Source organism: Citrus clementina, unplaced genomic scaffold (assembly GCF_000493195.1).
Source record: "Citrus clementina cultivar Clemenules unplaced genomic scaffold, Citrus_clementina_v1.0 scaffold_9, whole genome shotgun sequence".
Classification (NCBI taxonomy): domain Eukaryota; kingdom Viridiplantae; phylum Streptophyta; class Magnoliopsida; order Sapindales; family Rutaceae; genus Citrus; species Citrus x clementina.
The window spans coordinates 25,236,206-25,260,963 of NW_006261964.1; the positions used below are offsets into that span (position 1 = coordinate 25,236,206).

At 31.2% G+C, this 24,758-nt stretch overlaps 2 protein-coding genes across 2 annotated transcripts in view; one reads left to right on the forward strand and one right to left on the reverse strand.

Annotated features, from left to right (window-relative positions):
- Nucleotides 1-15,996, forward strand: part of LOC112100095 (protein FAR-RED IMPAIRED RESPONSE 1-like) — an 18,760-nt gene extending 2,764 nt beyond the window's left edge. The window contains exons 2-6 of the mRNA XM_024187958.1: nt 12,975-13,927; nt 15,026-15,128; nt 15,369-15,437; nt 15,550-15,628; nt 15,977-15,996. Of these exons, the coding sequence (XP_024043726.1) occupies nt 12,975-13,927; nt 15,026-15,128; nt 15,369-15,437; nt 15,550-15,628; nt 15,977-15,996 (1,224 nt within the window). The remainder of the gene's footprint in view (nt 1-12,974; nt 13,928-15,025; nt 15,129-15,368; nt 15,438-15,549; nt 15,629-15,976) is intronic.
- Nucleotides 15,997-19,525: 3,529 nt separating this feature from the next.
- On the reverse strand, nt 19,526-22,887 carry LOC18031442 (wall-associated receptor kinase 2). Its single transcript, XM_024184625.1, has 3 exons — nt 21,981-22,887; nt 21,714-21,878; nt 19,526-20,675 (listed from the first exon to the last, which is right to left on the reverse strand). The coding sequence occupies exons 1-3, from the start codon at nt 22,885-22,887 to the stop codon at nt 19,531-19,533; spliced, it is 2,217 nt and encodes a 738-aa protein (XP_024040393.1). The 3' UTR covers nt 19,526-19,530.
- Between the last annotated feature and the right edge of the window lie 1,871 nt (nt 22,888-24,758).

The window sequence follows — 24,758 nt, forward strand, 5'->3', positions numbered from 1 at the left end:
CACATCAGCCATATTTGAACAAAACAAATTAAAGAAGAAACATAGCTTCATCATAGCTTGTTTCACATCCTTTAGGAAGACACACCTAACGGCAATAGACAAAAGTTATTATATAAGAACATGGCAGTCATGGGACTTAAGGCCCTAAAATTTAAGATCCTTCATTGACACATGATTTTTATATTTAAAGAATACCCAACGTGAACCTTAATATTTTTTAAACCTTTTCATCTCTAGTTAATGCGTAACAAGCTGAAAAAAGGAATGTGCATTTATTCTTTTTAAAATTTGGTGCTAATTCATCCTTAATTTTCATTTCCAAAAGATCATTCCTTGATTTACGAACATCACTGATCTTTCCCAAAATGTGAAGTAGTGTTCCATAGATGCTCTCACATATATTCTTTTCATTTATGCATAACATCTAATTGATTATGCATAAGTTCTTCCAATACTTTAAATTATAGAATACGATTTTTTCCACCACAGTCAGTCATCAATGTTAGAACTTTTACTCTTTTTATCGTTGTTTTTCCTTCATGTATTATTAATAGACTCAACTAGCCATAAAAACACGCTCACTATTCAATAGTTTTGTAGCAAACCCTTTCTCAAAGGCTTTATGTTGGTCTTAAAATTCATGACCATGAGGAAGCCAACAATGGTGGCCAATATATGCATTTTTGCCACGGTGTTTAGGTCTACATTTAGTATTGTCTACTCTATAATATGGACAAGTATTATATCTTTTAACAGTGCACCTCATTAAATTCTTATAAGCTGGAAAGTCACTTATAGTCCATATTAACATAGCCCGCAAATTCAAGAACTCATATTCATAGGCATCATAAACCTTTACCACAACTTCCCACAAATTTTGCAAATCTTCTATTAAAAGTGTCAAGTACACATTAATGTTGTTACTTGGTTGTTGAGAACAAAAAATTAGTAAGGACAATATCATGAATTTCTACGACATACATAATTATGTAAGAAGATTTTACGTTATAAGAACAATCGACCAACAACTATATGTATTATTAAGAGAGCTATATTGATTTATTCCATCAGCTAATAAGGCAAGAAAGAGATTCCTAGGATATAATACAAAGGTAAGCCATTTGTCATATATAATTTCCATGATGGTGAGTTTATCGAGTGTCGAAGGTTACCATTATTGACTCTCATTTGCATGCCAAGTCAGGTCTTTGGCAGTTTATTAGAACTGAATATGCACTTAAATTTAGGTATGGGTAGAAAATACTATAAAACCTTTACAGGAATCATTTCCTTAATTGGTCAACACTGCCATCCTTTTTTCCCTCATCTAAATAAACCACAACTAAGACATTTATAAAGCCCTTCACAATCTTTTCTATAGAGTATGCAGTCATTTGGGTAAGCATGTGTTTTCATATATTCTAAACCTAAAGCAGATATTGTCTTTTTGGCCTCATACATAGACATAAGATTTTCATTACTTGGCAACAAATTGGCTAGAAATCCCAATAACTCAGTAAAACTTGTGTCAGACCACCCAAATTTACCATTTATATTGAACAAGTTAACTGACTCGACTCAAAAGTGTATTACTCTCAAGTATAAGAGTGTCTAGTTATAATATAACCCAGTGAGTCTGGAGTCAAACCACAGGGAATTTTAAAATCTAGTTGTCAATTTGTTAAACAAAGAAAATTAATTTTGGTAAAATAAATTATTTGAAAACAATTTAAAAATATGCTAAGGTTACGGGATCCACTCTTAGTATTCAAATTATAATTTTAATACTCCCTCATTTATATTTTGCCTTACTTTTACCTGTTAATTATTATATCATTTAATTCTATGTGTGTGGATAAATATGGAATAAAGTACTTAATGTGCCACATTATATTAATGTGTCGACATTGTGTCAAAATATCATACAAATCCTAAAGAAATTTATAAATTAACATGACATAAAAATAACTAGAAAAGAACAAAATAAACTTTAAAAATCATTTGAGAAAATAATAAATTTAATAGTTTGAAACATTAAGTTTCACCCTTCACTTCAACTTAATAAAATTAGCCACTCATATTGAAAGAAAACATAACATTCTATTTATTTGATAAACTTTTGAAATACGTTACAAGAAAGTTGATTACAACAAAAGAAGAAAAAGAAGAAAAAGACACAATTCCTCAGTTGCACTCTATTCTCTTTCAGCTTAAACTCTCTCTACTCAGCTCTCTAACTTCTCAATGCTCAACTCTCTGCATTTCCTTGCCTTTTATAGGCAAGGAATGCATTATCTTTATTTATTTTATTATTATTATTATTATTATTATATATATATATGTACATTGAAATGTGTAATGGTCAAGTGGCCATCACGGCCACTTGACCATCACGGGAAACTAAATTGCTTGGTTTTTGCTCTTTTGTTCTTTTTTTATTTTTTTATTTTTTATTCATTTTCATTTTTTATTATTTATTATTTATTTATTCATTTACATCTCCTCAATAATGCTTCCAAATTGCTCCAATAGTCCTTCTTTGTTCCCGCTTTCAATTTTAATTTATTATTGAAAAGTATTTATAAGATAAAAATTAACATATTACGAATTAATTCAACACAAAAATTTATTTATAAGATAAAAATTAATATATTGTGAATTAATTCAACACAAATTTATTTCGGGAGCATTCATATAATTTATAAGTTATACGTGCATTAATCAACACTTTAAGTGAAAAATTAATAATTTTATCCTTATTACACGTACACTTTTTAGTGTTAATCACACCCCCCAATCAGCTTATTACTAGGCCCTAGCAATTTAAGGGAAAAAAATTTAGAGAAATTTCAAAACCAAATTGAAAATCTTTATTTTTTTTTGGAAAAATTGTGTTTACTTCTTTCATCAAATTAATGACAACAATCAAATAAAAGTATAAGCATTATCTTCAGCCTAAAGAAAATCACACCCACATAAATCAGTTAAGTAAAATCATGTAAAATGATCAATTATTAGAGTTACATTAATCAAGCCACTTTTAAGAATGGTACGTCAAACCCCAAAACTTCACGATTAAGAGTGACTCTCTCAAAAGAAAATATACCCTAAATTAAACTGTCACTCTAAAAATGGTAGATTTGAGAGAATAATAAAACAATATCACACGCTCTCACAAAGATGAAAAAATAATGTCCACAACTTAGTCCTAAACAAAAAATATATGTTTGAAAAATGAGGGACTTTTTGGAGATTACAAAGTGCTTTTTTTTTAATTGTTTTCTCTTTTTTTGTTTTGTTTTTTTAATTTTTATTTTTATGTACGTATCCTTTTTTTTTCAATAACACCATTATTAGGAATACATAATCATCCATATTTTCAAACATAATTGGGTGGTGGAAAATATAAAATATAAGGTGATACTCTACATTGGAGTGAGATAAGATAATAGGTTATCAAGGAATTTTTTTTTTTAAAGGCTCAAAGGGGTTAACTATGGATTCTTTATAATAGGGTTGGCTAGAAAGACTCAAACGTACCAAAGATGGCCTTCTGTCATTTTTTAGGGCTCTAAATAATCTTTCATATCCACTAATTCAATGGACTTTTAGATGCAGCTGCACAAACTGTCTCATTTTTTTTTTGAAAATATTGAGATCTTGTACAATAAATTGTGAAATTGTATAGGCAAACATGGTTACTCTCCAAGGATAATAGGCTCAAAATATTTAGGGTTGGCAATGGGACGGGATGGGATGGGATTTACCAATCCCAGTCCCATCCCGTATATGCAAATGGGATGAAAAAAAGTCTCAATCCCGTCCCTATATTTTTTTTTGGGACAAAAATATGTCACAATTCCGTCCCAAAAGAGATGGGATCCTGCGGGATCCCATCCCAATTGGAAAAATTTTCATTCTTAATCGGTAATGAGACGGGATGAGACGGAATTTGTCAATCTCACTCCTGTCCCGCATATGTAATTGGGATTAAAAAATGTCCCTATCCCGTTCCTAAATTTTTTTATGGGACAAAAATATGTCCCAATCCCGTCCCAAATGGGATGAGATCCCGCAAGATCACATCCCATCAGAAAACATTGTCATCCCTATGTACATTCCTCCAAATGGCTTAATCAATTTCACTCATCCAATTTCTCAATTTACGTTTCAACATGCAAAGGGGAAAATATAGTGTAACATAACTCAAGGTCAAAGATAATATGAATACCAAAATTTGAAAATCATCATGTTATCCAATGTTAAAAGATCACATCGAGAAATAATTTTTTTTTTTTAGAAAATACTAAAAAATTGGGACTGATTGCAGAAATTTAAGGGAGATGGTTAAGAGAAAAAGACAGAAAATAAAAAGTTAGAAGAATTTTTTTTTTGGAAACAAAACACTAACTTAAGAAGATGCGTTTCTACAGACACTACATTCTATATTTTGTCATCTTCAACTCAAATTTTTATCCAAACTTAGTCTTTACAAAAAAAATTAGTAAAAACATCACCAAGACTGAGACATTCCACAATTATCAACTATTCCCTCCCTCCGACTTGAAGGAGACATTGTCCTCAATGTCTAAAGAAAGGAGTAGAGTTTAGAAGATATCACATGGCCATTGCTGGAAATATTTACAAACGAAGAGTTAAATCTAATTTACACTTTTTACGAGAGTTACTGCTATCGTCATCAGTTGCCCAATCCAACGCCAAAGTCATGGGATTTGGCTCTGGTTTGTAAACTTGTAAAAGATCAAGTAACTCATTAGCAGTAAGAGCACAAATGAAGAGTTTTTTCGCTGAGGATGGAATGAAATAATTTTTTATTGCATGATTAAGAAATGTTATTAAGCCATCATAAAAGTTATTAACATTTAACAAACATATGAGTTTTTTTATGGATATTCAAATAAGCCCAAGAAGCAAATATAATTAGCGCCTCTAAAGTTGTAAGGTCTCGTGGCAAGAAAATGAAAGCGTCAGCATGATTTAACATTTCAAATATTTTTTCTTACATATCTGAGACAATTAACTCTTCTCTAGTTGGTGGCTTTGGTAGATATCCTAAAGGTTTTAAGGCTTTTGGAATGATACCTAGCACTTGGCTTCCTCGAACGAAAGCAGCTTCAGAGACAAGTTTCGATAACCCTCGATCACCTCCTCCATATACAAGATGTAGTTTCCTCTCTGCTATAGCACGACCAAGATCTATAACTGCCTGAACGAACTTTTTATACTTTCTATAGCGAAATCCAAAAAGTACACAAATGTTTTTAAGTTGATTAGTTGAAATTGGCAATTAGAACAATTCTAAAAAGAAACAATTTGTGAGTGCTTGAAAATGAGCTCCTATTTAAGGATCCTTTATCTTTTAAATTTACATCACATTTTCTATTGCTATTGCTAATCTTAAAAAAACCAAGAAACAATAGCCTAGATAATCATCCCTTTTCTCTAGTCCTTCATCTCCTATATATACATCGCACTTGCTAGTGCTAACTACTAACCTTAAGAAACTAGCATCCTTTGTTCTCTTTCAATAAATTAACTAATTGGTTTAAGTTGTTCGATTCATATTTTTTTAATTAGGTTTTTTGTTCAAATTAATTATATATAAAATTAATTAATTACTGACTTTTATTTTTGCATAGTAAACAACATGCAAAAGCACATAACTAGGGTTTAAAGAGAATAAAAATCATACCAAGGGTTTTGAGAAGATGACAGAGAGGAAGACGACAAGATGAGGAAAGAGGATGACGAAGAGGAAGATGATAAGAGGAGGAAAAAAGACGATAGTGAGGAAAACGGAGAGAGAAGGAAATGCACTTCACTCAGTCAATTTCATAATGTAATCAATAGCCAGTGTGTGAAGAAGACAATGGCGAAGAACTACGTCCAAGTTTTCGGCTAGATGATGGTGAAGAAAGAGTCAGTGTTGAGGGATTTCAAGCTTCGGCTTTCTCTTTGTGTGTGTTGTTCATTTGACACTTAGAACAAAATTAGATTACAGAGCACCATGATGATGCATGTTTTATTTTTTAATTTTATTTTATAATTAGAAATTTTAAAAATTAATATTTTAAGTTCACGAGTAAAATGTCGTTGTCCAATTGAAGTAAAACGATGACGTTTCTTGATTTATAAACATTTTATTTCAAATAATAACCACAATTTTGGTCAAACAAGTGCCAAAATAAAGTCAGCATTAAAATTCTTTTATGAATTCTTGATGTACTATATTCTATCACAATTTTATCATAATCCTTGACATAATTTATTTCTATCACGAGTCCATCATAAATACTTGATAAACACAAAATTTTATCAGGAATTTATCATGCTTTTATGACTTATAACTTTTTTCTCAAAATATGTGACAAAATGTCTGTCATCTATTGTCAGTGTTCTTGTAGTGTAGTTTATAGATATTTTTGGAAATATGATTTTAAGATGAGGATAATTTTGGCATTATGTATTATAAAATCAAATTCTGAAAAATTTTGATTTTTAAAAGCTACTCCAACAAGTTTTTAATATTCAATACAAAATTAGAATTTCAAAGTATCTTATTTTCAAGTAGTCCAGTTTAAGAAGCCTTACTAAACATGTTTTGGATTGTTAGATTGTCAAATAAGTGATTATTTGACTATTTAAAGAAATTCTAAATATGCAATAACAGAATGACCAAGTTTATCAGTCTATTCTAGAAGTCCTTTAAATCAATTACCTTAATTTTAGTTTAGGTTTTTTTTTTGGAAATATGATTTTAAGGTGAGGATAATTTTGATATTATATATTGTGAAATCAAATTTAAAAAAAAAAGATTTTCAAAAGCTACTCAAACAAGCTTTTAACATTTGGTACAAAATCAGATTCTCAAAGAATATTATTTTCAAATTGTTCATTTTAATAAGCTTACCAAACATGCTTTGGATTGGTAGATAGTCAAATAAGTGGTTATTTGACCATCTAAATCCCAAATATGCACTAAGATGCATTTGACACACTTTATTATTTTGTATTTCGGCGTTGTATTACGATGTATTAAATTACAATGTAATATCATATTTGGTGAAATATGAACTATAGTACATGTAATAACATTTTATATCATTATTTATATTACTATTAATTTTAAACTAATATTATTTAAATTTATTATTATTTTAGTATTTATTATTAGTTATATAAAATATTAAACAATAATTTATTTTTATATATTAATTATTATAATATAATATAATTAATATAAAAAAAACATAATGTAATATTATTGAATATTACTTTATATTTGTTATTATAGTGTGAAAATAAAAATTATTAGATAATATAATATTAAATTACAAACATATTTTTATTTATTATAATACTAAAAAGAAAAAAGAGAAGCTAATCCAACAAATTCAAAGAATTTTATTTTCAAGAAGTCCATCTAAAGTCTTCGTCGGATTTAGTTCATGTGGCAATTTGTTGCATTATGACAACAAATTATTCCAACCAAATATGAGATTGCACCAAACACAGTCTAAATGTAATTGTAATAGATACTAGGGGGAAAGGATTGTAATAATCCAACTCATAAAATAGAACAAGCCATTAGGCTGAGAGCTCGATACTGATAACTTATGCCCTCCTGTAGGGCAATTTCTCTTATATAGAATATATTTCTCTTCAATAATTATTTGCTAGATTTTTGCAGTTAACAAATGTATGTATCTTGATTCCCACTAGATTCCATAAAGAGGTAAGAGATAGAAATAAGAGGTCAATGGTTTAAGTTTAACTTGTTTAAGTTCAAGTCGTCAACTAGAAGAGATTATATATTATCACTAGAAAGAAATCAAAAAAAGTACAAAGCAAATTATATGCTAATTAACATCATTATAAATCATGCGATTGGAAAACAGAGTAGAGTCTAAATTATTCACAAAATAAATTGATATACTATATGGACGGTCAATAACCCAAATGAAAAAGATAATTAAAAAGACTAATAGACCTCTAAACACACACACACACACAACGTGATGGCGTAGAAAAGAATTTCAAAAACATACATTGATAATTGATTGTTTAGCTTCTCAATGAGAAAAAAAGTTTATTGTTTCATTACAATTGTGGTTCACAAGTGAGTCATGTTAAGACTTTCTTTGGTCATACTTTGATTGTTCAAAATTTCATTCTTTGGTTTTTCCCTATAACTTTATGCCTGGCTCCTGGAAAGGCCTAAAAAATTCAAAGTCTGGGACCCCTATGTGCCCGAAATTGGATAAACCCGGCCTAGATCACTTGAGCGGGGCTTTTTCTTTGTCAAAACCCCTTCAAAATTTTCCTCAGAGAGAAAATAATTAGATAATATTTACACTATTTTTTTTAAATTTTACACAAAGAAGTTTAGGCAACTAATTAATTAAATTCTTCTTGATTTGTCTAAAATAATTGTGATGCTACTTATTGACAAAATAAGTTAGTAATTCACCAATGTTTTAACTCATTCATAAACATACTTTTGACCTTTTTAAAACAAGAAAGCTATCAAATATGTACATGGTCTTCTTAACACGTAAATTATAACTAAATTTATACAAAGGGCGAATGTTTCTTTGGTTTTTACCGTTTGAGTCAACTACATAGTTAATTCATATATATTTAAAAATTACTCAAAAGATCTGTATTATATTACTGTGGTGTCCTTTTTTTTTTTTAAAAGTAAAAGATGGACAAGATTTAAATTGATTTTTTAACCTCTTCCTTTTAGGATTCAAACTCATACAGTCAACCGAACAAAATAGTTTAGAACCACTTGGTGAAGTTAGATAAAATAATTTCTCATTATAAAATTGTATTTCACCTAATGATGTTTTAATCAATTATTCAAAATACGAGACTAATTGAATCATAAATTCAGTAAGAGTTATGAGAACATTTATCCTTCGTGCTAATAATTTCTTGTGACGGCGAAATTAATTGGTCTTGAAAACAAATTACACAACTTTATTAGGTAATCTATTTTATGTCAAATTTATCGTGTCGGAATTTTCTTTCGTGTTTCTGTTGTGTTGTATTTGTCATTTAATCTTAGGTGGATTAACGAACACATTAATCGTGAAACTGTTAAAGTTAATTAGTCTCTCGAGATTAAATTTATATAAATTTAAAAAAATACAAAAAGGGGACTGCTTGTAGCTATAGATTCCATGCACTAACTTATATATTAATCTATCATCCACGCGGAAGCAAAATATTGCATGCTTTTTCTTTCCCCTCTTTAAGTTTGTGATAAGAGAGAGAACCTAATTCCATTTGATAATTCTAATATTGAAAATGGTTTTTTTAGTACAAAAGAAGAAAGAAATTGAGGCTTAATTCATAAACAAGAAATTAAAACAATTCATAGAAATATCAAACTGAAAATTAAGCTGCTATTAAAAAAAATCTATGGTTCTAAATTCAAAAAATAAATTCCAAGTCAAGTTTCTGATTTTGAAGCCAAAGTTTTCTTTTTAATTTCCTGAATTGTAATCGAGTTTAACACACTGACTACCAAAAAAACAAAAAAAAATTTCACGACAACCCTAGCTTCTCATTAATTCATGCTATAACAAGATTACAACTCAAGATGAGATATTTTTTTGGGAAGCAAACAAGAATAAATCTCAATATCTGGAGAATTAAAAAAATTGATGGGAGATCTATTTGATGATAAATTTGATGAGGTTACCCTTTTCTTCATTGGAGCTGATGGGCCGCGGGCAAGATAATTTCTCAGGTATTCTGAATCTTTTAGCCTTTGTAGTTGCACAGCCACCACCATTACTATTAGAGCGCTGCTATTTACCCCGAGTCAAACTTTGAGTCAAACCCCGAAAATCTCCAAAACGACGCCGTTTCGTTGTGATCTGTTTCCTTTTAATTTCCAAACGAATCGTTTTGATTCAGCCGCGAGCCTCCAGCCACAATTGCCATCACGCTAGCCATCACCCAGCCGCAAAGCTAACACGAAAACAGTTGTGCACCATTACGTGCTTGCGCACTCCTGCTTATATTCCTCATCCTAAAATTTTATTTGCGCGCAATTATGAATTGATTTGCGTCTGGGATCTGTTTTCTGAATGATATTTTGTCACAAACGTAGATGGCTTTGTTCCTATATGATAGTAATTTCTGTTGAAGGGTTTGTATGATGCAAACTGGGTGTAGAAGAATTTAGTCACGAATCTTGATCATTTACACCTCGTTTCCCGCATCTGTAAATCTTGTTCTATAACCTTTTGATTCTAATAATATTGTATGATCTGTGGCTGGAGAACTCGAGGATGCTAACATTTGTTGAAGAAGGAAGAAGAATTCGGCAGCAGTAATTTTGGAATGAAGAAAAAGGAAGAAAGAGAGAATGAAGAAGATGTTGCAGAAGTTGATCTTGACAAATGGTGGTTGGCACGCTGCAGCAGCCATTTTTGACAGAGGAATGCTTCATGAAAACGGTTCATTTTGGAGCTTCATTCGGGGCGTTTTCAATTTAGCTAAGTCTTTCCAAACGAAAGGAAAAGAATTTCCTAATGGTGCGTTTTCAATTTTAGTAAAACGGTGAGTTTCATTGGGGCGCAAGTCGGAGTGCAATTCTCGGGGTAAATAGCTTTTTCCTTATTATTACTATTGCATGAATTGATAATATTGGAACCACATGGTGACACATCCATTGATGATGATTGCTGCAATTTGGAACAAGCGTCCGCCTAAGTTACATTTCGGCTGCCCTGTAAAATAGCTTTCACCCCCTTATACTTCTGATTATTTACAATTTATTCATAAATATTATGAAATTTTCTACATTGTAAAATTTCATTTAATTGCTTACCGTCTGTTTTATTTCATTGAAATCGTTAAAGTACCAATTCGCCCTCTATAATTTAAATTCTCAAAATACCCTCAATTTAATTAAAAACATAATTACTATCAAATGGATTATAATTATAATTTTAAAATGGATGATGATGATGATTATTATTGACAACAACAAGAATAAAAAGTATTATAATTAATTAATATATTAACAATAATTAATAATAATTTTTTAGTTCAATTGTTAATAATGATAATAATAATTAATATTCTTATTAATTAATTTTTAATAATAATAACAATAACAATAATTAAAATACAAAATATAATAATTATAATAAAAATTAATTAAAGATTTTATTTGTAATTTGTTACAATTTAACTCATTCTGATTTTGATTCTAAGACAAAGTAAATACATAAATAGTAATACAACTCATTCTAATTACAATTCTTACAGTTCAAGTAGATAATTATTCTAATTCTAATTTCTCATTTCGATTCGAACTCATTATGTTTCCATTTCGATTTCTGTTTAGTGAATGCACTATAAAATTGTAAACCACTCTATATTCAATTAGTCCACTCTATATTATTTACAATTTATTCATAATTATTATGAATTTTATATTGTATTAACTAAACAGGAATTGAAATTAGCTAGAAACATAATGAGTTAGAATCGGAATAGCTGGAATCAAAATGAAGAATTGGAATCGGAATAATTTATTTACTTGAATTGCAGGAATCGTAATTAAAATGAGTTGTATTACTATCTATGTGTTTACTTTGTCTTAGAATCAAAATTGGAATTAGTTAAATTGTAAAAAAAAACTATAAAATCCTTAATTAATTTTTATCATAATTATTATTTTGTATTTTGATTATTGTTATTGTTATTACTATTAAAAAATTAATTATTAATAATAATTATGGTTAATCATTTATTATTATTAACAATTTAACAAAAATTATTATTAATTATTGTTAATAGATTAATTAATTATAATACTTTTTATTCTTGTTATTGATAATAACAATAATAATCTATTTAAAAATATAATTATATTTATGATTATAATAAACTAATTATTGTAATTATAATTCATTTACTAATAATTATATTTTTAATTAAATGGAGATTATTTTAGAAATTTAAAATTATAGGGGGCGAATTCGTACTCTAGGGTTTTAATAAATAAAATTAAGTATAAGGGGCTAAAAGAAATTTTACAACTCAAAACGTTTTATAATATTTATGAATAAATTATACATAATATGGAGTATAGGGGGCTGAATGAAAGTTTACAGGCCAGTCGTAACTTAAGCGGACACTTGGAACAATTTTCATTTCTTGTACAACTTACTTCCATAATGAATAGAGGAGTGCTACGGTCAGTCGTCCATTTGGGCGACTCACTCACTCGCTCTTTATAAATTTGACAAGTGTTTATTTTTACTTTTTATTGGAAGCCACCCATAACAATTTCGTCTCATTGTTTCCGTAACTCAATGAATACTTTTCCACCCACTATTTTAAATATATTTACACTTATTTGCCATTCACTTTTTTGTTCAAATACTAAATTGCCCTTATCTTTTTGTAAAGCTTCTTCAACACACTACCTTTTCACCTGCTCCTTAGTTCTCACTTTTAACAGCACCATACGAATGGAGAGCACTGGTGTGTGAAAGTTTTAAAATCAAAATATAGTCTCAGCTGCTACAAACGAGTTGTTTAGTGAAATTGATTCTGGTGAATTCCCGGTAAATTTATTTAACTTTTCTTTTTATAAAACAACATTTTATACTATCACCTAAATTACATTAGATTTTTTATTATTTATTTAAAATTAAAAATACTATCATTTTTGCTATATATATTAGCTGTCATGATGATTTGTTATTGTTAATGCATAATAATAGAAGAAAAATTGTGTATTTATTTTCTTTTTATATTACGAAAATTATTAAGTTAATTGGTATTTATTTATTAAAGAACTAATTATTTATAATTGTGTTTGAATAATCAGTAAGTTTATATGAAAATCAATGCTTCCATTTATAATGCAAATTATTTATACACTATTGTTGTTTGCATTTTTCTTTTTGTATCTTTAGGTAGTCATGAATTCACAGATTGATTTAAATACAAATTTGGATGAGTGCGGCAATGTGATTGATGGAAATGTGGTGAATGAAAACACGGTGGATGATAAAGATGGCAAGAATTTAGAGCCTTATACTGGGTTGGAGTTTGATACACAAGATGATGCATATTCTTTCTATCTAAGGTATGCTAAGTGTACGGGGTTTGGTATCTCAAAGAAATCCAGCCGTCGATCAAAGTTATCGGGAGAATTTATTGATGCAAAGTTTGCATGTACAAGGTATGGAATAAAACGGGAATCTACTGCTATCAATCAACGACCATGTTTGAAAGTAGATTGCAAAGCTTTGTTGCATGTCAAAAGAAACTCTTGTGGCAAGTGGTATGTTCAAAATTTCATAAAAGAGCATAACCATGAACTTTATCCTAGTCATGCACATTATTTTCCATGCCATAGAAGTATTGCATTTTCCAATACACATAGCATTAATATGTTGCATGCAGTTGGTGTTGGTACAAATAAGATTTTTGCTGCAATGGCCAGAAAAAATGGTGGATATGAAAATATTGGGTACACAGAGAAAGATATTAGAAACCATTTGGATAAAGAACGTCGACTAGCATTAGAATTAGGTGATGCTAGAGCAATGCTTAACCACTTTACGCAAATGCAGGAAGAGAATCCTAATTTCTTTTATGCAGTGGACTTAGATGAAGAACAGAGGTTAAAAAATGTTTTTTGGGTGGATGCAACTAGCAGAGAGGATTATAAGATTTTTGGAGATGTTGTTTCCTTTGATAGTACATACATTACAAACAAATATAAAATGCCGTTTGCTCCTTTTATTGGTGTAAATAATCATTTTCAGTCTATATTACTTGGATGTGCATTGCTTGCGGATGAGACTACGTCGACATTTGTTTGGTTAATGCAAACATGGCTGAGGGCTATGGGTGGAAAGCATCCAATTGCTATATTAACTGATCAAGACAAAGCTATGAAAGCAGCCATTTCTATTGTCTTTCCAAATTCACGACACCGGTTTTGTATGTGGCACATATTAAGGAAGATTCCTGAAAAACTTAGCTATGTGATAAAAAAAGATGAATCTTTTATGAGGATATTCAATGACTGTGTTTACAACTCATGGTTGGAGGAGGACTTTGAGAAAAAATGGTGGAATATGATTGGAGAGTTTGAGCTTGAAGGAAATGAGTGGCTAGGATCATTATATGAAGATCGCAAGTTTTGGGTGCCTACTTACATGAGGGATACATTCTTTGCTGGATTATCTACAACTCAACGGTCCGAAAGCATCAACTCTTTTTTTGACAAATATGTTAGCAAGAAGACATCATTGAAAGAATTTGTTGAACAATATAAAGTGGCTTTACAAGATAGACAAGAAAAGGAAGCTTATGCAAGTTTCAGTACATTGCATAAGAAACCGGTGTTAAAGTCTCCTTCACCCTTTGAAAAACAAATGTCCAGAATCTATACACATGAAGTTTTCAAGAAATTTCAAGTTGAAGTTTTAGGAGCATCAGCATGTTTCTCAGAACAAAAGCTGGAAGTTGGCACAATAAAAACCTTTGAAGTTAAAGATTTTGAGAAAAATGTAGCTTTTATGGTGAATTGGGAAGTAAGGAGCCAAGAAATTAATTGTTTGTGTCGATTATTTGAGTATAATGGATTTCTTTGTAGGCATGTTCTATGCGTTCTTCAATCCCTTGGTGTTTTTAGTATTCCACCTCATTACATATTAAAGCGATGGAGTAAGAATGCAAAGAGTTTGGATTCTACAAGTTCTACAAGTAATATTCCAAAGGGAATACAGTTCAAAAAACAACGTTTCGACAAGTTATTTTATCAAGCTACAAAATTGAGTGAGGAAGGCTCATTATCCAGTGGGAGTTTCAATATTGCATACTGTACATTGCAAGATGCATTGGAAAAATGTATAACGGTGAATCGTTCTCTCAAAGAACATGAAGTTGAATTGGATGGGGCTTACAAAGTTGACAAGGAAAATATTGATGGTAATTTGTTGGATGATATCTCAATACTTGATCCACAAATATCAAGTACGAAAGGAGCTCCTAAAAGAATGAAGAAAGGAATTGAGAAATGTAAGAAAAGAATACTCAACACCAATTCGAGAAAGGTTAGTTAATATATATATATCTGTGTGTGTGTGTATTGTTAATGACACATTTAAATTATTATATTTTTATTTATTAATGATAACATCTTTTTTTTTCAAAGGTTCTAAAGAATGTTGGGACCAAAAATTCCTCTCAAATAATGGTTTGTTATATAAAAAAATTTATGTTACATTTCTTTTTGTAGTTATTAGAAATTTATTTATATTTAATAGCTTCAATTTTTCTATTTTTAATCCCAGGAACATTCAGCCATAAGGGATGAGAATGTTATTGATCTTTGTGATACACAAGATTGCTTGCAAGAACTAGTATATTACCTATATTATTTTATTTTTTACATATATTATATTGTGATTTATCATATATTAATTTTTTGTATTTATTGGAACTTATATCGAATAAATCTAAATTGTCCAACAGGAAAATTATGCATCTTTGAAGAATTTTTCTGGTGAATATTTATCAGATGTTGGTTCTAAATCAACAATATTTAATGATGGTAATACCTTCTTTAAATATTTATTGATTGTTATAATTTATTATTAATGTTTTTATAACATTTATTTATGTGTATAGGTTGGAATATATTCAAACAATAAGATCTCTGGACACTTTAAAATTATAAAGAAGCTTTCAAGGCAAAGGCAAGGTTTTGTTCTCTAATGGAGAATTGTTCAATCCACAAAGAAGAACTATTTTTGTGATCAATGTTCTTTGAAAAAAAATTGTGCCATTGGAAGTAATTGTAAATTTTGTTGATTGTTCCTTTTTTTGTAATAGAACTGTACTCTAAGAACTATTTGGGACAATGAAATTTATAAATTGAAATTGTTTTTCAATTGAATAGTTGAGAGTGCAGGGGTGTAATAGTTTGGGTTGTATGATTTTTCAGAATTTTTTACTAGCAAACAAAAAGAGGAGGGCAATTTCGTGTTTGAACAGAAAAGTGAATGGCAAATGATAACATCATTTGTGGCAGCTGAGACTATATTTGATTTTAAAACTTTCACACACCAGTGCTCTCCATTCGTATGGTGCTGTTAAAAGTGAGAACTAAGGAGCAGGTGAAAAAGTAATGTGTTGAAGAAGCTTTACAAAAAGATAAGGGCAATTTAGTATTTGAACAAAAAAGTGAATGGCAAATAAGTGTAAATATATTTAAAGTAGTGGGTGGAAAAGTATTCATTGAATTACGAAAACAATGAGACGAAATTGTTATGGGTGGATTCCAATAAAAAGTAAAAATAAACACTTGTCAAATTTGTAAAGAGCGAGTGAGTGAGTCGCCCAAATGGGGGACTGACCGTAGCACTCCTCTAATGAATATTGCTAGCTGTGTGTGATCAAATTGTATTATTATATATTGCAATAGTATTTGACAAAACAGGCATAAATAATGGGATTTTGCTGCAACACGGCAAACGGAACAGTACAAAAATACTATTTAACTATTTTGATATCATGAAAAAGTTGCTGTGTATTTCATGTAAAGCCAAAATGGGATTACTGCAGCAATGTAACTGCTACCACTGAAAATAATATAAAGTTTCATGCAAACCTCTACCAAATCCTGATAAGATTTCTAAACTTTATGGAGAAATTTATGATATATCATCAACCAATTTCTTTGAAGCATTTCCAGTATATATAGATTTGCTGAGACGATATACACGCGCCTTTTCAGTTCTGTCACACATTATTGGAGTAGCGTGTCGAGAGATAATATTTTTCAAGTAATTAATGTAACATTCTTTCGTTAAATAATGGAATGGTTCAAATGAGAAATTTTCAGAAAAGTGGAATTTTAGAATTTAACTGATGAATGATAGATTTTTAGAGATACAATATCTTAGAAAATTACTTGGGAATTGAAATGTTGATGAAAATTTAAATAAGGTTAATGAAAACTTCAGCAAGATTGTTTCTAAGGATTGTGTAGGATAGTTTGTCAAGGACACAAGAAGTAAATGGTTTAAATCCAAAAGGATGCATTTAATTTGAGTTGGTAAAAGAAAAGGAATGGTACGTGTGTTTGGATAAACCAGTTTTGTCCATAGAAGTATTAGTTGTTGGATGAGCAAAAAAAGAAGTCAAATACTTTGAGATGACTTCTACAGAATGGAAGCTTTTCATAAGAGTAATGGAAGCCGCCCCCGGAAAATTAATTAAAAATACAGCCACTGATTCGATGAAAAAGATTGCCGGCTTGGGGCCTATTATCAGGAATGTTGGTGGAGAGATTATGACGGCAGTTAAACAAGCTCTTGCAGCATTGTAGAATTCAAATGAAACGGTTGCGGGCGGCGCCAAAAATATTTCTTTGAGGCATTTCGTCGAACAATATGACAGAACCATCAAATACCTTCATTTTTTTTAACTAATAACAAACTATGCTTCCGGAAACAGCATCCATTTAAATTAGCACTTGCCCTTTCTAGAAGTACATCAATGTATGACAATAAGAAAAATCACAAAGATCACTTATACATACACATACAGCCTTTTTACCACGCATGTGCTTCATATTCATGTTACGTAGCACACCACATTACGTTGTATTAAAACCCAGCATAGCATTAGATCAATACAATCCTGCTTTTGGCTGCAAATGACCTCACATTGGATTGCCCAATTTTACATTTATAATCCTGCCATTCATGCATTACCGAAACCCGAGGGGGCTGCAAGTTTATGCGTGATTGCATTAGAAAAAATATGAAACAAAATTCCTTCTCTTCAGAACACGATCCTTCCCTTCTCTTCAAAGCATGAAATCTTTCTTCCTCACCTAATCCATCTCCAACACCAGAAAAGCCGTCGTCAAGGACTCCGGTGGGACGCCAGAGCTATTGCTCCACCACCTCTGCCGTGTTACTGCACCATCATCTCCTCGCCGCGCGACATCAGCACTATTATTCTAGCTTCATCGCACTTTATCTTCACCACCAGAATCATCAAGCAAAAGGTTAGTACTAGATTTGTGATTTTCTGAATTAACTTATGATTAGAGTTTGTTATGGAACGTATCAAGGTTAGATTTGAATTATTGCTTTGGGTTTGATTTTAATTGTTGACTTAATTCTAAATTGAAATTTAATTGATTTATAGTGTTGGTCCACGTCTTTCCCTTCTCAAGCTTTAGAGCCCAGGTTTGATGTTCGAACATATACTCTATTTTGATTGGGGGTCTCATTTATAATTATTGCTTTATTTTATCTTGATAAGTTTAGTTCATTTGGTTCATTAGTAGTTATATCTTATGGCTTAGGTAGAGATGACATTTTGGGTAATTATCTTGCAATTGGCAGTTAAATGGTACCAGTAGCAACGTGACTAAACAAGTAGAATTTCCCAGAAGTTTCTATCTTGTCCTCTGTTCTGCACATTTTATACTTCTCTCTATCACAATTGTTTCTATTTTCATGTTCCTATTCGATTCAGAAGTTATTTATCATTTCAATCCATATCAATACATTCTGTTTATTCTGTATTTTGTATGTTTGATGCTTTTTATTTTGTGTGTTTTGTTATTAGATGTTTTAGAATCTTTTGTTGGAAACTTAAGGGTGTCATGTTATGAATTTCTTCACCCTTTGTCTACTTAATTGTGATTTCTTGAGATGCCAAAACTAAAACATAGATGCTAGATCTTTTTGAATTGGCAACAACATTGATATGCATTCATATAGTATACACGTGCTAGGCGTTTAATATTTTTTTTATTTAATATATTTCTAAGTATTAAATAAATATTCTTTTCTAAATATGTAATTTAAAATAATCATGAAAAAAATTAATACAACTTAGTACAGCACTAAATATAATATAATTAAAAATTAATACAATATAATATAGCATCAATCACCATACACATTATTATATTACAATATTAATGTAATAACATATAATATGATACACCTGCATTAAAATAATATATTTTTTTTATTTTTGACCACGAGGTATCCTGGGGAGGGCCCCGACTGTGGAAGGCATCTTTAAGCCCGTACCATTTTATTTTTGACCACGAGGTATCCTGGGGAGGGTCCCGACTGTGGAAGGCATCTTTAAGCCCGTACCACAACCCAGAGTAGAAGTCCCTGCTCGAATCGAGAGGCACAGGTTCGCCCAACAAAGACGACTTCCTTGGTTCGCCCAACAAAGACGACTTCCTTGGTTCGCCCAACAAAGACGACTTCCTTGCGACTCGAACTGGGGAGCAAACCCAGTTAAGTTACTTAAGGGGACTTCATTGCCAGTGGAGCCAACACTTTGTTGGTTGCATTAATATAATATAATATAATGTATCCAACACTCCTCGTTTTTCCAAGTACTACATATTTACGTTACTTATTAAATCCTTAAAGACACAATAGAGTAACCAAAGACAGCATGCAGTACCAATCATCTTCCATCATCAAACGCCATCAGTTCGAGTTGCTGCATACTGTCGTATCCATCTGTCGGAGTTGTATGGCTACCAATACCATCTCGACATTCATAAAAAGTAGAAGTAAAGTATTCAGTCTCTTGGGCACCATTGGATTCAACATTATCCCGCAAGTAGTACTGGCCGTTCGACATCAGGCTCAGTCGTCCTTGTAATTCCAACGCTACTTCCTTCATTGTAGGCCTTTCCTCACCTCTTACATTTATGCACCTGGCCGCTAGCTCGGCCACTACCTTGAGCTGCTGCTTATTGCCATCGTTTACAATACGATTATCAAGAATCTCAAGCAAACGATTCTGTTTCAATGAAGAAAGAAAATTCATAGCCAGACTCCTCTCCTCCTCAGGCTTATCTGACAAAAGCGCCATCTTTCCTGTCAGCAGCTCCACAAGAACAACCCCAAAGCTGTAGACATCACTTTTGTCTGTGTAATTTTGAATTGCATCAATTGGAACCAATTTTGAAGCACCAAAATCAGAAACCTTTGGGGTGTAATTCTCATCCAAGAGTATGTTAGCAGATTTGACGTCTCTGTGAATTATTGGAACATTAGTTTCAGAATGTAAATACGAAAGCACTCCTGCAGTTTCTGCTGCAATCCTCAAACGCCTTTCCCAGGAAAGGTTCCCATTCTTATGAATATGCTCAAAGAGGGTGCCATTTCCGACAAATTCGTAAACTAGTAAAGGCACTTGTGTCTCCAAACAGCAACCTAATAACCTCACCACATTCCTGCGGTTGATCTGCGAGACCACAACCAGTTCATTGATGAATTCATCGATTTTTGTTTGATCAACGATTTTGGACTTCTTTACGGCAACTGGAGTTCTGTCTGGTAAAAATCCTTTGTATACGTTGCCAGAACCTCCGCAGCCAATCACGTCGGCATAGTTGTTTGTCACCGTCTTGATTTCTTCTTCAATGAAAATTTTTGCTTTTTCAGAAGATCGACCTTGCAATTTAGACAGCTCCTGTCGTAGAATACTTCCACCATTTTGCTTAAAGAATTTTTCTTTAAGTTTCATGTGTCTTCTTCTCGTCCACAGAAAGTGAAGCCAAGAGATGCTCATAATCGCAACTACAAAGCTTATGCCAATCCCTACATGTAAAAACATGCAAATTCAAATAGTAGCGAGCAAGAGAAACTAAATTTAAGAGTATAATATACAACCTTAATTAACACTCGTGTCCGTGGCTGCTTAAACATGCACTTAAGCTACATTTTAGGCAAACAATTATGCTTCGAATTAGAAACATGTTCTTGAAACCAAAACATCATTGATTATGTATATAATTCTAGAGCACAGGATTAAAGCTAGCATAGACCAATTTTGATCAATTCCTCCTCAAACCAATCTTGAAGGGATAAGTAATTAAATTTCTCAAATTTAAAAGACAAAATTTAATATTTAAGGACAAATTTTAACCCCTAGTATGAAACTTGCACCCGGATTGTTCTATTGGACCTAACTGTAAGGCCAAGTTAACTTAGGGTCAAAACTGCATTTAAAAAACTTCGAATGCAAGCTGAATATAAATTTAGGTGAAAAGTACAATTTTAAAAATTAGAACCTGGCCTTAACTAATAAAAGAATGACATAAATTTGGATCATACAAGTTCCAATAATCGGAATTTATCTGGTTAAATCCGGCCCACTCCTGGGGATCAATATTGGTGCCGCCACACACAGTACACCTTGAAACTATTCAACACATCTCTCAGTAATGGTATTTGTACAAAATTTGGACATGCTTAAAAGCAAAAGATTTTACCTACCCTAACCACAAAATAAATAAATATTTAATTACAATCATATGACTTTTGAATTCTGTGTGACTTCAACAAACTCAGGAGGTGTGCCAAAAGTACCCAGTTATTAGTACCTGGCTTTTGTTTTTAGTTTAAAATATATTATCATTTTAAGACCTTACTCAAAGTATATGAAAAAGAAAACAATAATTTTTTTTTAATTTAAATATTTTATTCTCTTAAAACATCATCATTAACTACAGTTGGATTTTGTCCACATCTATTAAAAAAAAAATAATAAATAAGATGTTAAAGGCCAGCAAATTATGTCAAAAGGTTCTCAAACATGCAATAAAAAATATAGGAGAAGGTGTGTGTACTAATTACCTAGAGCGACTTTAATCACAGTATATTGATTGGGTGTACAACCTCCTCCATCTTTTCTTCCGTCTCCATGAAACCCCTTGCGGCAGCGACATGTGTAACTTCCTGGTATGTTATCACATGTGTGCGTGCAGTTATTGAGGCTTGGGTCTTCGCATTCATTAATATCTGCAATTAAATAATTGTTTTAAATATTAATTAATTAAAAATGATTTTAAAAATTAGAAAACGAACATCCGCACGTGAGTGAGAATGATTAAAGATTTATACCTTGGCAACCATCAGAGAGGTATGGATTGCCTTCGTAACCTTTGTTGCATTTGCAATGATAGCCGGAAGAAGTATTGTTGTTATCCTTGGGTTTATCGCAGGATGCATTCAGCCCACATACTTTTGCTTCTTCACATGTTTCATTTGTGGTTATTTCCCAATCGAGCACTATAGGAAGCTGCTCTGGTATGCCCCCGGCTTCAAGATAATTGGAGGCGAAATGGAACTGGCTTTGATCAACAACAAACGCATAAGTGCATGGATTGAATGATGACACGTTTGTGTGATTGTTATAGCTGTGTGCAACCACGTCGAGTCCTTTCAGCCCTGTAGGAATCTCAATCTGGCAACATCCAATGCCGACGCAGGATCCGTTGGTGACAAAGTCAAAGCTGTCGCACAAGGACATGCAACCGGCTCTGTATCTGTTCTCACCTAAGTAGCCGCGAACGTAAGCGTAACTGTCACAGCCAATGACTACAAACCTGTTTTCTGTGTTAGAGACGGTGAAATTGGACAAAGTGATGGAAGGCACGTTGCTGTCTACCGAATATCCCTTAGCATTGTAGCAGTCTTTCGCGGTGTATTGCAGGACATTCAAGTGACCGTCGATGGATATGTTGACAACGTGGATATTTGACTCCCCTAAGAATGGTTTGGGTGGGTTGAATGTGTCGTTACAAGTGATGAGAAAGTCTTTGTTCAGAAAACAACCACGCTTTGTACCGAACGGATACGGGATCTCGACGTCTCCACAGCGGTTGGGGCAGCGGGGCTTGGCCTGAGCATGAGCAGCAGCTGCAGTGCTTGTTCTTGAAGTACTGCATAGGCAGCCCATTGCTAGTAGTAGCAGCAGCACTAGCACCACCAGCATAATAAGTCGGATTAGCATTTTGAGGAATCCCATAATTATTTCCCCGGTAGCTAGCTAGTTTGGTTTATAGGAAAGATCATTAGGAATTAAATTGGATTTTATAATGATAGAGGAGTTCAGCTGCTATAGTTTACTTTGAGAATTCTTAAAACGCGTTCTTAAATAATGTTTCGTATTCATTAACTATAATTTAAAAGTTAAAAGGAGATAATCAAGCAGGTTAACTCCCAAAGGAGATAATCAAGCAGGTTAACTCCCATGAAGAGAGTTGTGCTGAGGGTCTTACAGTTCTCTTCATAAAACTTAATCACGACCACGTGGCTCTTCTGACTAAAATTTTAAAAAATATAATATTAAAGTATTTATTAAATATGTACAAATTATAAATTAAAAGTTGAGTTAATTTATTTTTACATTTATACAATGAAAAATTATAATTGATTAATTATTCTTATATTTAAAAATTATATTTATTATATATTATTAATTTTTATTTTATAAATATAATTTTTTTCTATAATAAAGATGCCACAAAACTCAATTCCAATCAATGCCTCCAAAGAGTATCAAAATAAGCGCACCGTCAAACACTCAAAACCAATAAATGGATTTGGTCAACTCATTATGACTCAATCAATGAAGTCTTCCTGCTTTGTCCAAACATTTTATTTTTCCAACAGTAACAACAATAAAACAAACCCATCAATGAACCCCACCCTTCCATCTCTCAAACGGATCGATCAATTCCTAGTCGGGGGTCCCACGTAAATTTATTAATTGTTTTGACAAATTCAAGGAACACTTTTCTCCAGAAAATTATTAGTTGTTAAGTAAGGAAAAAAAATCCAAATATTGTCCGAAGACATCTACATTAACAAATATGATAACGAATCTTAATGGTGACACAATAGTAATCAAAATAACCATAAAATTGTACAGCATTAATTTTTTTACTTAATATTAAAATACTATATAATTTTATAATTATTTTATCACCATTATGTCAAATATTTCGATTCAAGTATCAATACTCTTGTATATTTATTTTATTCTCTAGCAAAAAAGCTTATTTGGAGAGTATTTTAATTTTTCTTACGATTTTGTTTTATTAATTATATATTTTAAGTAAATACGATTCTTAACATACAAATTAATATTAACTGCAAGCCCACATGACAGAGGAGTTCAGCTGCTATAGTTTACTTTGAAAAATCTGATGATGTAGTCTTAAGTTTTGTTTGGTATTCATCAAATTAGATAGTTGTATCTTAAAAGTTACAAAAGATAATTAAACGTTGTTAGCTCTCATGAAAAAAGCTATATTGTGAGTCTTATAATTCTTTTCACAAGAGTTAGCCACGTGGGATTGACTCTCCTAATTAAAATTTTAAAAGGTACAATATTAAAGTATTTAGTAAACACTTACAATTATAAATTGAAAGTTAAGTTAATTTACTTCTACATTTGAACAATTAAAAACATGTAATATATTAATCATTTTTGTCATGTTATTATTTAAAAATTATATTTATTATATATTATAAATTTTTATTTTATAAATATATTTTTTTTTTTATAATAACTGTAATTTAAAAAATATAAAAAACTCAATTCCAATAAGTGCCTCCGGAGAGTATCAAAATAAGCGCACCGTCAAAACACTCAAGTCCAATAATAATGCATTTGGTCTACTCATAAAGAGTCAGTCAATGAGTCTTTGTACATTGTCTAAACGTTTTATTTTTCCAATAATAACAATGATGAAACTAACAGATCAACGAACCCCACCCTACGTCTCTCAAATGGATCGATCAATTCCTAGTCCCAAGTCCCACGTAAATTCATTTAATTGTTTTGACAAATTCAAGGAGCAATTTACTCAAAAGAATTCTTAGTTTTTTTTT